The sequence below is a fragment of the Nelumbo nucifera genome, chromosome 3 (assembly GCF_055504915.1).
Source record: "Nelumbo nucifera cultivar China Antique chromosome 3, China Antique-T2T, whole genome shotgun sequence".
NCBI lineage: Eukaryota > Viridiplantae > Streptophyta > Magnoliopsida > Proteales > Nelumbonaceae > Nelumbo > Nelumbo nucifera.
This window is the reverse complement of record NC_142651.1, coordinates 92112223-92125135: the sequence shown is the minus strand read 5'-3', so window position 1 is coordinate 92125135 and position 12913 is coordinate 92112223. Positions and strand designations below refer to the sequence as shown.

General features: G+C 38.4%; 2 protein-coding genes across 5 annotated transcripts; one reads left to right on the top strand and one right to left on the bottom strand.

Moving 5' to 3' along the window:
* Positions 1-1173: 1173 nt before the first annotated feature.
* On the bottom strand, positions 1174-6236 carry LOC104608996 (ARM repeat superfamily protein). 4 transcript variants are annotated; one of them, XM_019199713.2, is made up of 3 exons: positions 5904-6236; positions 3838-5501; positions 1174-3690 (listed from the first exon to the last, which is right to left on the bottom strand). In XM_019199713.2, the coding sequence occupies exons 1-3, from the start codon at positions 6101-6103 to the stop codon at positions 1484-1486; spliced, it is 4071 nt and encodes a 1356-aa protein (XP_019055258.1). In that variant the 5' UTR covers positions 6104-6236; the 3' UTR covers positions 1174-1483. The 4 variants fall into 4 exon arrangements, with proteins under 4 accessions (XP_019055258.1, XP_010273450.1, XP_010273451.1 ...); XM_010275148.3 differs by having other exon boundaries at positions 1174-1399; positions 1480-5501; positions 5904-6195; XM_010275149.3 differs by having other exon boundaries at positions 1174-1390; positions 1480-5501; positions 5904-6195.
* A 99-nt stretch (positions 6237-6335) lies between these two features.
* Positions 6336-11169, top strand: LOC104608997 (cyclic phosphodiesterase-like). Its single transcript, XM_010275152.3, has 3 exons — positions 6336-6851; positions 7313-7367; positions 10860-11169. The coding sequence occupies exons 1-3, from the start codon at positions 6546-6548 to the stop codon at positions 11057-11059; spliced, it is 561 nt and encodes a 186-aa protein (XP_010273454.1). The 5' UTR covers positions 6336-6545; the 3' UTR covers positions 11060-11169.
* Positions 11170-12913: the final 1744 nt, after the last annotated feature.

The following is a 12913-nucleotide window of genomic DNA, read 5'->3' as shown; positions in this document are numbered from 1 at the left end:
TGAAAGCATTTTTACAAAAGCACTTTTACGAAAGCACTTTATAAAGTGTTTTTGTAAAAGTAATTTCGTAAAAGTGCTTTCATAAAAGTACTTTTGTAAAAGCGTTTTGGCAAAGGTGATTTTGTAAAAGTACTTTCATAAAAGTGCTTTTATAAAATTGATTTTGTAAAAATGTTTTTGATGTGGGTTAGCTTGGCATCAGTTTTCATAAATGTACTTTTATAAAATTCAATTAGGGATAATTTTATAAGTGGTCTTTTAAAATTCAACTACGGATAATTATGTTTGAAAGAAAAAAATTGAATAAATGCTTATTGTATATGCACTTAAAAAAAGCTAGAAATTTGGGCTTAAAAAATAAGCCCTTATTTTTAAAATAAGCACTTATTTTCCAAATACCAATACGTGCTTAATGGGCCAAATAAGCACTTATTTTTAAGCACTCCCAAACATAGCCTTAAGATATTTCCATTTGGTTGAGCTTATCCAAATCTTATGTAGTATGTGCACTATGCACAATATAGGTCCAAACTCATAAAAAAATATTAATTTTAATAATAATATTAATTAATTTAAAATACATTAATACAAAGCCATCTAATAAAGGTAAAAAGAATAAAAAAAATACAACATTAGAACACAGGCTCTATGTGTAATATGCCAAACCCATGTTTATTATGTCCAATGGATTTTAATCATAATATTATTAAGACTACCAATTAATATTTTTATTGTATTTAAATTTATTGTTTTTATTAATGTTTATTAAATTTGATTTTTAAGTGGAATTAAAATGTTTTCAATAAACATTTTAAAAAAACCAAATTTCTTAATTTTTATGAACTATTATAAGATAAATGTATTTTAATTTTACTAAGTTTATTAATATCTATTATTTTTAAATGGAAATTTAGTGGATTTTAACTTAACAATTTTTTAGAATAACATATTTATTTATGTTGTATTATGTTTTATTGTTCAACATTAACCTACTTAGATTATTTGATTTATTAAAATTTTATTGTATTACGTTGTATTAATCTTACCTCTCTCCCTCCCTCGAAAAACTTAAACTCTCAAGCATTCCTCTCTCTCTCTCTCTCGTGTGCGCGCGCACACACACAAAACCATGTATTCAATATTACTCATCCCGCTGCAACCCCATTGGTTCATGTTTTAATGACATGACGAGTCCAGAACCCATTTATATGAAAGCCTTTACCAGTAAAGGAGTCAAACCAAGCCAGCAATTGAGCTTCAAGTTTATGGATAAAAATAAGAGAAACATCTTGGACATTTCCTCTTTGTATACTTCAGTGCCTACTGGAACATGATGTGAGACATTTGGGGGTAGACAGTTGGGCTGGTCTACATTCTTTATCCTGTAAATCTGTACACTCTGTTTACATATCAATAAAAATTTGATTGTTACTGATCCAACAAAAAAAAAAACACTACAGAAGATTGTTGGTCACTAACCTGCTTAGGTACCCCTAGATCCACCTTGATTTGGGATTTGAAGTGCCTGCATATTTTGCAAATTAAACACCTCCTGATGCAACTTCTGGAACACGATTTCCACAGAAGAAAAGCTGACATCAAAACCAAAACTTTCTCCCCCATACTGCACATAAAGAAAATCCTTGGAAGACAATGGAGGTGGTAAGAGATGGAAGATCTCCGGAAAATCAGATGTGGGTGGTGAAGGTAATTCTTTCTTCTTCAAAGAATAGTAAAGATCAGCCAACAGAAGCCAAATAAGATCAGGGTCAATACATGCCAACCCCAACAAAGCATTAATGGAAGCGTCACGAAGGCCAATAACTCCGCTGCAAGCTATCCCCACAACTAGGCCACTAACCTTCTTGAGGACGACTTCCAAAGCAGAAGCACTTCTCTTGTTCCTCGATAGATCAGCAATCATGTGCAGAGCAGATGTTTGGACCTTCAAACTGGAAACCTCAGCAATTGGGTCCTCTGACGATGTAGTTCTGTATGGAAGTTGCAATGGCATAGCTTCTCTTAATTTGAGTTTCCCTTGAAATGGAGATGTCATTAGCAATTTCCAGAAGTGGCGTCCATCATTTTGAAACCGGCGGCAAAAGAAATCCCCTCCACATATTTGCACTGCATTGCTTACCACAGCCAAGCATCTCCGTACAGCCACTGGCTGTGTATTTTTAATACAAGCAACCAAATAAGGCCAAATTCTATTCATTGCTGGAAGCAATCTATTCTCATCAGTTCCTTCATTGGAGGCATCAAGAGTATCTTGAAAATCATGAAAGGAACAAAGCTCAATTGCTCTTTCAATTGCTACTTTTGTTTCTCTCTCATGTTTGTAGGCTTCTTCAACTTTTGATAGAGTGACAATTCCATCCTCGACTATGTCCAGGGTCACCAGGCATTCTTTGTCCTTTACTGAAGCAAGTAAAGGGGTGGCAGCAGCTAAGCATGAGCTTGCAAGAGATCCTATTGTCCGTCTATAATTGCAGGATTCATTCAGCTGGAACAACATTTTCTCCCACTTCTCCAGATTTAAATCAAGTTCATTGGACAAGGCATCTGTATCTAATTCTCTTGAATATAATTCAGTATCACCATTATCATGTGAAATGAAATTTTTGTGATCCTTTCTTGTCTTCTCCAAACGAGACACTTTAGATTTGACATCAGTAAAAAGGGACTTTGCTTGAGTTGGCATCAGACAAGCTTCATGCTTTGTTGCTTTTGCAATTTCAGCCACAGCCTTCAAAAATGGCATGGTTAAATCTGGGTGCTGATGCCTACCAAGAACTTCAAGCTCCAGGGAAACAGACCTCATTGGCTCCTCCAGTAATGGCAATATTTCATGTGCTACTCCTATATAAGAAAGCATAGTAGCAAGGACATTTGGTACATGAGGATTGATATCCAAATGACGAAGTTGCCGACATAACGAATCAATTATGTAGTCTGCATTAGCCACAACTAAACATCCTACAGTAGGATAACCAGAAGAAGCAGAAAGAACACGTAAGACATCATCAGATGCATTTCTTATTTGAGAGCATGAACAGATAAGATTTTCAAGTAACATATATAGAGAAGAATGAAGAAATCCACTAGAAGCAAAATCTTTTCCAAGACACAGATTGAAAATGCCTATTCCATCAATAATAACCTGGTGTAGCATTGCAGTATCACGGAAAAGATGCAGATTAATATTTTCTGCTTCACACGCAGTTTCTAGAAGAGAATGTTCCTGATCTATTGGAAGATCCCACACTTCAGGAGAAAAATATTCATTAAGTATGCGACCAATGCAATCAATCAACTGATTCCTTGTATCCTCCCCCTGACAGACCTTCCAAACAGATTTATCAGAAGCAGCACATTCATGTTGGTTAGGATGACTATCAGCATATCTTACATCAACATATCCTCTTGTATTTTCACTTTTCATTCTGGACTTTTGAAACAGTCTTGTATAAGTATTAATTGATTGTTCTGACATACCATAGATCATCTCGTTGAGAATGCATACTGCAGTACTTGCTTCACGGAGTAGCTGTCCTGAACCAGTCCTGGCATACCAAGAGTGCCAGCTTTCCTTACAGTATTGCTTCATTCTGACCTCGGCTATCAACTTACGCAAATGATGCAATGGAATATCAGTTATAATAGATAATGACACTTCATGTCTGGAATCTGCTATTAAAGATAAACCAGTAAGTCTTACAATTCCAGCAAGGAACATGTATAATTTCTGACTACCGATGCAGGTGAACCAAGGAGGCATACGTGGAAGGACATAATATTTACATACAATTTCTTGTGAACTTTGTAAATCTTTACCCTGAAATCCTGTGGTCTGAGCAATGTCAGATGGAGAAGCAATTATCATAGCCTGATCAGCACTGCAGAGGAGCCTGCTAGGTTTTAACTCAGCAACAGAGTGCAAATACCCAATTGAAGATGTCTTTGCTGAAATAAGGTTCCCAAGAGAGCCAGCAAATACTGAATTTTGACTTAGACAGAGTGCTAAAACATCCAGTAATCTAGCTGCTGCAACTGGAGAACAAAGAAAATGATCCATGACTATCTGAGGACCAGCATAATAGATTAAAGCAAGCAATCGCTGAGCGTGTGACACTGCAATTGTTTCATCACTTCCAAGAACAACTTTCGGAAGTTTATCAAGAAGCCTACTAAGAAGTGCAGCAACCTCCCCTTCCATATGATGTCTCTCATCCAAGATGAAGAAAGATTCAAGGAATTCCTGTGCAGCTAAAGACACCTCCTCTGAATCATCACAAACTAAGGCACATAAACATTCCAAAAGCATCAACCTGCTCTTCCTAAGTGTGTTATGGCATTTTGACAACAGTCCTTGAATAGCACCAATTAGAGCTCGCCTGACCTTCTTTGAAGGATGAATAACAAGATGAGGAAATGTTGCAGATAACAATTTATCCACATGTACAGAAGTTTCTTCGATCCAACCTTCCACACGATTCACATAAAACGATTCCGTAATATTGGAAGAATCAGGGGATCTGTTCTCTTTCAAATCAAATTTGGTACTAACAGTAGCAACTGTCTGACCAATTGAAGCTCCTGTCAATGTCTCCGTCTGACGTTCAGCACTAGAACACAAATGACGAAGAGCCTCCAGAAGCGACTGGGAAGAGTTATCTTTGTCTTCGCAGAATCCGTTAATATCATTGATGGACATATTAAAGCGAGAAAGATTTGCCTCATCCTCCAAAACTATCATAAGGAACTCAGCCAAACCTCTTAGTGCTTGTTCAACAGCTTCCACACTTCCAGCAGCACCACTTATCATTATCCTTGAGACATGTAAAACCTTGGCAAATTTACTAACAACACCAGGTAAAAAGAAAGCTAGTGCATCTGCAGTACCAACCTTGCAAACAAGGACACGGAGTGTTAAAAAGGCTTCTATACGCAGCTTTGCACTTCCACGATGTCCTCGCACAGCCTCATTCTCTGCAATCGTGAGAAGAAGTGATAGCCAGTGTCCAACAGCAGAAGAGGCATTTTGAGACTGTAGAAATGCAAGTAAACACTCTTCTGGTTCTGAGTGATATTTGGAAGGAATAAAAGGTGGAAATTGCAAACCACTGCTCTCTATAGAAGCAGGCAAGCCAGGAATCCTTTTACAGATGCAAGACTCAATGGAGCATGGTGGTAGTCTCAAAAGCATTGCCCTGAGTGACCTAACTATTCCTTCTCGAAATTCTTCTGCTGCCGCAGATGGCGAAAGCATAGCTCCATATGTTAATTTCTTCAGCACAACAACCATCTGATTCACTGATCCTAAATGACATTTTTTCAGAAGCTCCTCAAGACACAAAAGCACACCCTCTGCCACACTATCACTAACAGTATTCATCATTTTGGGGATATTGGGTGATTTCGTATCAGAATCAGCCTTTTGTGCAGATCTGCAACTGACTGCTGCATCCAGTAGAAGCAGCAAAGGGAACAATATATAGCTGGGAAAACCAAAAACCATAAAAGAAAATGACCCAAATGTCAAAATTCAATTAAGGAAAAAATAAAAAAATTGCAATACACACAGGTTACAGTAAGTAACAGGTTTCGGTGTAGCAGCATATGTGAAACTTAAATTACATAAATTTTCCTGATAAAAATATCGTAAATATATACACTGAAGAGGAATTCGAAATAGCAGTAAGTGTCAAAGTATTCCAACAAATAATGAAACCCTTCAAAGGACCTCAATTTCTATCAAATACAGCAATTACCATCCCCTATAAACAAACAAGAAAGTAACCCAAGTATTCAGAAGAAACCAAAGCAGGAGAATATCTATTCAAAATGAAAAGTCAGGAACAAATCAAACTTGTGTTACGCAAAAGACCATGAGCACATACTGAAGAAATGGCTGTAAAGCATCAGGTGGAGCTCGGCGAAGAAATTCCGCCAGTTCAGAAACCGCTTTAACATTCTTTTTAGGGTTTTGGAGAAGCTCGAGAAGCTCTAGGCAGTAAGGTTTGAGATGAGAGAAGACTTCACTTAGGGTTTCGTCGTTCATGGCGCTGAAACCTCCGCTGTCTTCTGTATTTTCTTCCATTGAAGGGTTTTGTTTCGAAGATAAGCAGAGTCCAAAGATGTTTTACAGAGAAGAATTTGATTTTGAATAAGCACCAAGGTTGGAAGACAATGCCTCTAATGGTGTGGGCCCCATGTCTACAGAACACTGGCGTGTTCACTTGTTATTGGTCACGTAGCTAGTTTTGCACGTCTTTGTTCGCAGCATCTAACCCTACAAATTCTCACCGCCTCACCGTATATTCCTTCGATCCTTTCCTTCTTCTTAAGAAAAGCCTCTGCTTTTCTGTCATCCTCTAAAAATCTAAAAAAAAAAAAAGGAACAGAAATCATATAAACATGGAATCCCTCAGCCTCATTCCCTTGTTTCTGTGCTCCGGTGAATGTTTCGACGCCTTTTCTTAATTAGGTTTGTGGGGTTTCTAGGTTTACTGGTGGTTTCTCTGTTGCTTTGATCAATTATCATGGAAGTAGGCAGTGGGGTCTCAGAAGAACCAAAAGATGTTTATTCGGTGTGGGCACTTCCGATGGAAGACGTGAGGGATAGGTTAAAGAAGGTAATGCACGGTCTCCGATCAGAGTTCGGAGGTCCAGAGTTCGAACCCCACGTCACCGTCGTTGGAGCCATTCACCTCACCAAGGCCGATGCTCTGCACAAGTTCAACTCTGCCTGTGAAGGTCTCAAATCCTACACGGCCCGTGTTAATTCGGTTTCTACAGGGACATTCTTCTACCAGTGCGTGTACCTCCTCCTTCATACCACTCCGGAGGTAATATATTTCATCAGATTAATAAATCAAAATTTCTTTTTTTTTAATTTATCTTGTTAATAAATTAAGGATTTTTTTTGTATGATTTTGTTGGTAAATTTGGTTTGGGCATAATTATGATGGTCTACCAACACTGCACACCCATGTGCAGGAGCTACCACTACTCCAAAATTCATGGTTAATGGTTGTTAAACTTAAATCCATGAGTGATGGTTTCTGTGTCTAAGGTGATTGTCAGTAGTTTGATATTAGGGTTGGAGTTGATATTCTATAGTGATGAAAATTCGATCACTGCAGAGAAATTGAATAAAGTCTTGGTTGAATTCTACTGATCTTTGCAACAATGTGTTATCTCTCCTTCCTAGCACAAAAGAGTACTCTATGAGCAGTATATGTTGGAGTTTCTTATTTGGTTCTCTGGAATTATTCCTTGGTCATTTGATATGAATTTGTTGTTGTAGGTGATGTCAACTAGTTCACACTGCACAAGCCATTTTGGATACAAGAGCTCAACCCGTGAGTTCTCCATACTCTTGCCTTTGTCTATACTTTTTTGTCATCCAGATTTAATAATGACAAGTGGCATGATTAGATTTTTTTTTTTTTTGAGAAAAGGTAAAGTATGGTTGTATTAATAAAAGGTCCTGTGTACAATGAGTAGCTGTACATAAAGAAAGGACACCCTCAAAAAAGTATAATCAGAAGTATTGAAGTATTGTCTTTGAATTCAGAATGTATAGACATTCAACTCCTAATAGCCTTTATAGCCGAATTAATGACCTTGGCTTCAGTAGTAGTTTTGTTTTCAAAAATCCTTTTGTTCCTTTCTAACCATACAGCCCATAGAACTGCCGGAGGGATGGAAGACCAGCAGAATTTCCTTTTCCTGGATAACCCAGGTAGATGCCACTCCTCTAACAGAGCTTTAACTGAGACTGGCATGCACCAACTTAGATTCAGAGCTTCCAGAAGTGACTCCAAACTGCAGAGCTAAACTTGCAGTGAAGGAATAGATGCCCAGAGGACTCCACCTACACATTGCATAAACAACACATTATGTCTGAAACATTAAAGCCTTTTTTTCAGCACAATCTCTTTGGATCAGGCATGATGCGAGGCGTTCCACTACCTAGAGGCATGAGGCATAGTTCAGAACATAAGAGGCATAAGCCTCCCGAACACACAAGGAGGCTTACGCCTCCTTAAGAGGAGGGGGTCAGGAGGAAGGAGGAAGAAGAGGAAGGGGGGATCTCATTTTTTCTTTATTTTTAATAAAAATCTTTTATATTAAGAAGAATAAAGATGCACAACACTAGTTGAAAGGGGGGGGGGGGGTCTTGTCGAAATGGAGGCGAGCGAGCCAGGGCGGAGCAAGACCCCCCCCCCCCCTTCCCTAATACAAAAAACAAATTGGGCTGGCATGGAAAAAGGGGGGCGGGGGGTTCTGAGAGGCAAAGCCCCCCAGCCGAAGGGGCAGACCACTTTCTTTCCCCTTATCTTCTCTTCCCTTCCCTTTTCTCTCTTTTTTTTCTTCTCTTTCTTTTTCTTTCCCTTCCCTTCCCTTTCTTTTCTTTTCTTTCCTTTCCTTTTTTTCTTTTTTCTTTTTTATTCAGTCTTTTTATATGATGTGTGCATGAGGCGTACACCTCAGAGGTCAGCGCCTCCGGTATATGCCTCAAGGCGTTTTGGGAGTGCCTCGCCTAGAAGCGTGCCTCCAAGCATACACCTCCCACGCCTTTTAAAACACTGCTTTGGACAAGCACCTCTCCAAACCTGTCACTCAAACAAAAAAACTCGACTTTTGAAGGAGCCAAAATCCCCCAAATGGCTTGACTGGGAAAAGGGACTTTGGTCTTCCCAACTAGAAAATTGTAGAAGGATTTAACTGTGAATTCACTAGACTTGGTCCACTTCCAAACTCTTGAATCTTGCAAATGAAGATTTAGCTGCTGGTTTTGTAACAGAGCAAGAAAATCTGCACCCCTGTTGAATCTCCCAGTCATTAAAACTCCTCCTGAAGGAAGGAGCCCAGCATAGTCTACTTTCATGTATCATGAAAGAATAAGCCACTAAGGTCTCTTTATCTGAAGCCACATTGTACAAGGCAGGGAACAACCCTTTTAGAGTGCTGTCACTGGTCCAGTGGTCTAACCAGAATCTGATTTTTCTTCCATCTCCCACTTTAAATCTGATACAAGTCTTGAACTGCCTGGATACCTTACAAATTCCTTTCCACACCCACATCCATAAGTCAAGGAGGGTAATCCAGCATTCCACCCATTATTCCTTAAGCCATATTTCTCCTCTATAACCTTCCCAGCCCACCCTGTGACTGGGGCTTGCAGATTTGCTCCCAGCTCACCAGATGGTACTTATGGGAGTCTTTCCAGCTTTTCCAAAGAAAATTTCTCATTTTTTCTTCCATTTCCTTTGCAATCTCTGAAGGAATAGGAAATAGGGCCATAAAATAAGTTGGAAGACTAGCTAGCACACTTTTGATTAGTGTGACCTTGCCACCTTTAGAGAGGTATCTTGTATTCCAAGTTTCCAATTTTTGGTCTATCCTTTTTAAGACTGGACCCCAAATAGCTTTAGAGGTGCATTTGGCGCCAAGGGGCAGACACAAATAATTTGAAGGCAGCCAACCCACTTTGCAGCCCAATAGATCAGCCAGGCTTTGGATACTAGTTACCTCCCCCACAGCTAACAATTCACTTTTTGTTAAATTCACCTTCAACCCTGATACAATCTCAAACCAGAAAAGTAGATATTTCAGGTTTAGGATTTAGTCTTCTGATACATTGCAGAAAAGGAGGGTATCATCAGCATATTGCAAAATGGGAATTTTTGTCCCATTAGAACTTGCTTCAAAACCCTCCAAGAGATCCAGTTCTGAGGCCCTGCCAACTAATTTACTGAGACGGTGAGACCTTCCATCACAATTAGAAAGAGCAAGGGAGACAATGGGTCTCCTTGTCTCAACGCTATGGAACTCTTAAAATTGAGAACTTTGGTATGGAAATGCATACTTTTATCCAGTTTCTAAGAAAATAAAAGACTATTAAGGATTTGAAGTTGATGAAAGAGTCCCAAGTTATCTAGGTTAGCTTTAAAGTGCATTGGCCATAACTGACACCCCTTACCTTTATTTTTTTATGACACACTAATGAAGTGAATTAGGATGTGAAAAATAAGGGTAGTTTTTACAACTGTACAATTTGGATCAGTAAAGATAGTATTCTATTAAACATAAAGCAGTGGAGTTCAGAGTGAGACAAAGGATTCCAGCTGTGCATGTGTCCAAATTGTCTTTATATGCCCCCCTGTTTGCTTTACCATTTGTCTTCTTTCATCTTTTCTGGTCTTGTACATGTTACACTAAGATCAACTTCCATTCCACATATGAGTTACTTGTGCCATAACCTTTTATCATTTAATACAAGACTTGGCACTAATCTACCTTTTCATATTACTGCTGTTGGCTGTCCACAAATTTTCTTTATACAAATGCATATGGTTGTTTTTTAGTTGGCCCTGGTTGTCTGGTTCATAGTTAGGTCGGGTTTTAAATACTTTCAACCACCTGATGACAAGGAAAAACCCAATCCAAACTGGCCTGAAGTTGAGCAGAAGTAATCCATTTGAATACAGGTTGATGCAAATTGTGCTCCAATTTGAGTCCTTTCAAAGAGCAAAATAAAATTCGGGTGCAAATTGGGTGGGCTTTGGTTGAGTATTACTTAAAAAACATAAAATTTGAAGGGCCCTGGACCCAACTTGCATTACCCTGCTCTCTTTATAATAGGAAAACTCGTTTTAAAGTTCTGGAGCACAAGCAAATTAGAATTTAACTCTACTGTTTATAAAGATTCCTTGTTTATACAAAACATATACATCTATGCATCTTCTTCACCAGCATCTAATATACAAAACATATACATTCTGTTACCTTTTGTCACTATATTTTTGCCTAACAAATATTTTTGCAATATTTCTGATTTGACTTAGCTTATATGCCGCATTTGAGTCTTCTTTATGGGGATTTAACTGATGATGAGAAGAAAAGTGCTCAAGAGAAAGCTACACTTCTTGATGAGGACGTCAACACCCTAAGCTTCCAGATCTCTTGCCTTGCATTATACAAAACAGACACTGAAGACAAAACCCTTAAATCCTGGGTGAAGGTTGCTGAATGCAGTCTCAGTTAGTCCCTTTTTTCCTGTGGATGTCTAATAAAAGATCTGCACATGATGCTCTTTATGCAAACTGTAACATACATGCAAGGTATTATGTAATTTGCCATGGATTCAGTGATCAACCGTGCTATGATGGAAGTGGATGACCATAACTTGTAGTCAATAACAAACTGTCCAAACCCAATAAAAATGAACTGGGAAACATAGTAATCAGGATGCAAAGAAATTGTGCACAACCAAGTGATGGGGTACCGTCTTGTCACCTGGTTAGAGATTGGGCAGGCGCCTAGGTGGACCAGTTAGGCTTAGGCAATGATTTTTGACAAGTATGACCTATATGATTTATGAGAAGTGATTTGAGAAATTCCTTATGCTTTTTTATTTCCATGAGAAATTAATTTTCATAAATTTAATTTCATGACTTCTTATGTTAGCATTATCCTTCTTTTTGATGATTCCAAACTTCAGGGATCCATGATCCATCACAGGGAACGTGTACTGATTGGTTAAAGTTTTTCAGGTGCTGGTGCCATGGAGATTGGTGCCTCGTAAAAAATATGGTGGAGATCTTTTCAAAACTTTATTGGATTTGACAGACAAAAGACCATGGTTAATATCAATTCTACCATCCAAAAACCAGCCGGAATTATAAATCTGTTAAAGACTTCCAATCTAAATCTAAACCGGGAAGCGGGAACTCCAGCGATACCATCTATTCACCAAGTACAAAGCCATTTCTTATAACATAAGAGCACCTTAAGAAATAAAAACTCAAGCAGAGACGTATCGTGCCGGTGGCTTTTCAACACGCCCCTACACGGGTTGTATTGGGCCAGCCACTGAGTCAAAGGGTAGTAGGGCCTTAAACCAACCCCTTTGAACTGGTTTCAAAAAAGAGTAAAACATATAAAAAAAGCACCAATACAGGCCGATCCATGTTGATATTTAGAACCTTGCCAAAAACTTGCGAACACGTCTCTTTGCACCCAAGAAAGGCAAGATGGGTGAATGAAATGCTCTGTCCGGCTGTAGTAACATTAAATGGTTAAATTCGGCCATATCGTGCTCATTTCAAAGGGAGTGATAAAACAACCACATTTAGATGTTTCCATTATTCCACTTAGGCTCAGTTTGGAAGTAATACAAATACAAATACTGTATATATTTATGGTAAGGACTAATTTTTAGAGTACATTCCAGTTTTTATGGGTTAGGGGCAAGTTATGGATTTTTATTAGGGTCAATTTGGTTCATTCAGAATCAAAATTAAAATTTTAATTTTGGAATTGAAATTAGAATGGGTTTATTCCCAGTCTATTTGGTTCAGACATGAACCGGAATTGAAATAACCTGAAATGGAATTTCATTCCCAAGGGAAGAGGAGGGAATAGCCATTCCCTCAAATGGGAATGGAATTCCCATTTAGACTAACCAAACAGTTGAAATCCAATTCCAATTTGACCCCTATTCCTGCAAATCAAACAGGCCCATAGTTTTAAAAAGCAGTTAGAAGTTATTATTGGTCAGTTTCTAAGTTGAAATCAGAGAATAAGAGAAACCTGACCCATTATAATGATCAAGTTCAATCAGAGTATGCACAGACGTTTGCTTTTAACTTTTAACTTTTAAGTAATACATAAGATGGTCCCAGCCACAGAATATCTCAATTGTCATTTATGAATCAAAATTTGCTTACCTCACTGACGTCACAGCACATCCCACCATGTATTAGGAGCATCTCCCCGTGAATAAATAATGCACAAGTACAGGAGATGTTCCCAACGTACGGCTGGGACGTGTTTTGAGATTGGTGTGGGGAGCATATCTGGACTCGTCATTCATTGGAAATCCTGATTTGCGGCTGTC

Excerpts from the sequence above, each read along its gene's own strand:
- LOC104608996 (XM_010275148.3), bottom strand. The coding sequence starts at position 6,103 with ATGGAAGAAAATACAGAAGACAGCGGAGGTTTCAGCGCCATGAACGAC. Across the intron at positions 5,502-5,903 it reads GCTTTACAGCCATTTCTTCA|CTATATATTGTTCCCTTTGC; the intron begins GTATGTGCTCAT and ends TGGTTTTCCCAG.
- LOC104608997 (XM_010275152.3), top strand. The coding sequence starts at position 6,546 with ATGGAAGTAGGCAGTGGGGTCTCAGAAGAACCAAAAGATGTTTATTCG. Across the intron at positions 6,852-7,312 it reads TCCTTCATACCACTCCGGAG|GTGATGTCAACTAGTTCACA; the intron begins GTAATATATTTC and ends TTGTTGTTGTAG. Across the intron at positions 7,368-10,859 it reads TGGATACAAGAGCTCAACCC|CTTATATGCCGCATTTGAGT; the intron begins GTGAGTTCTCCA and ends GATTTGACTTAG.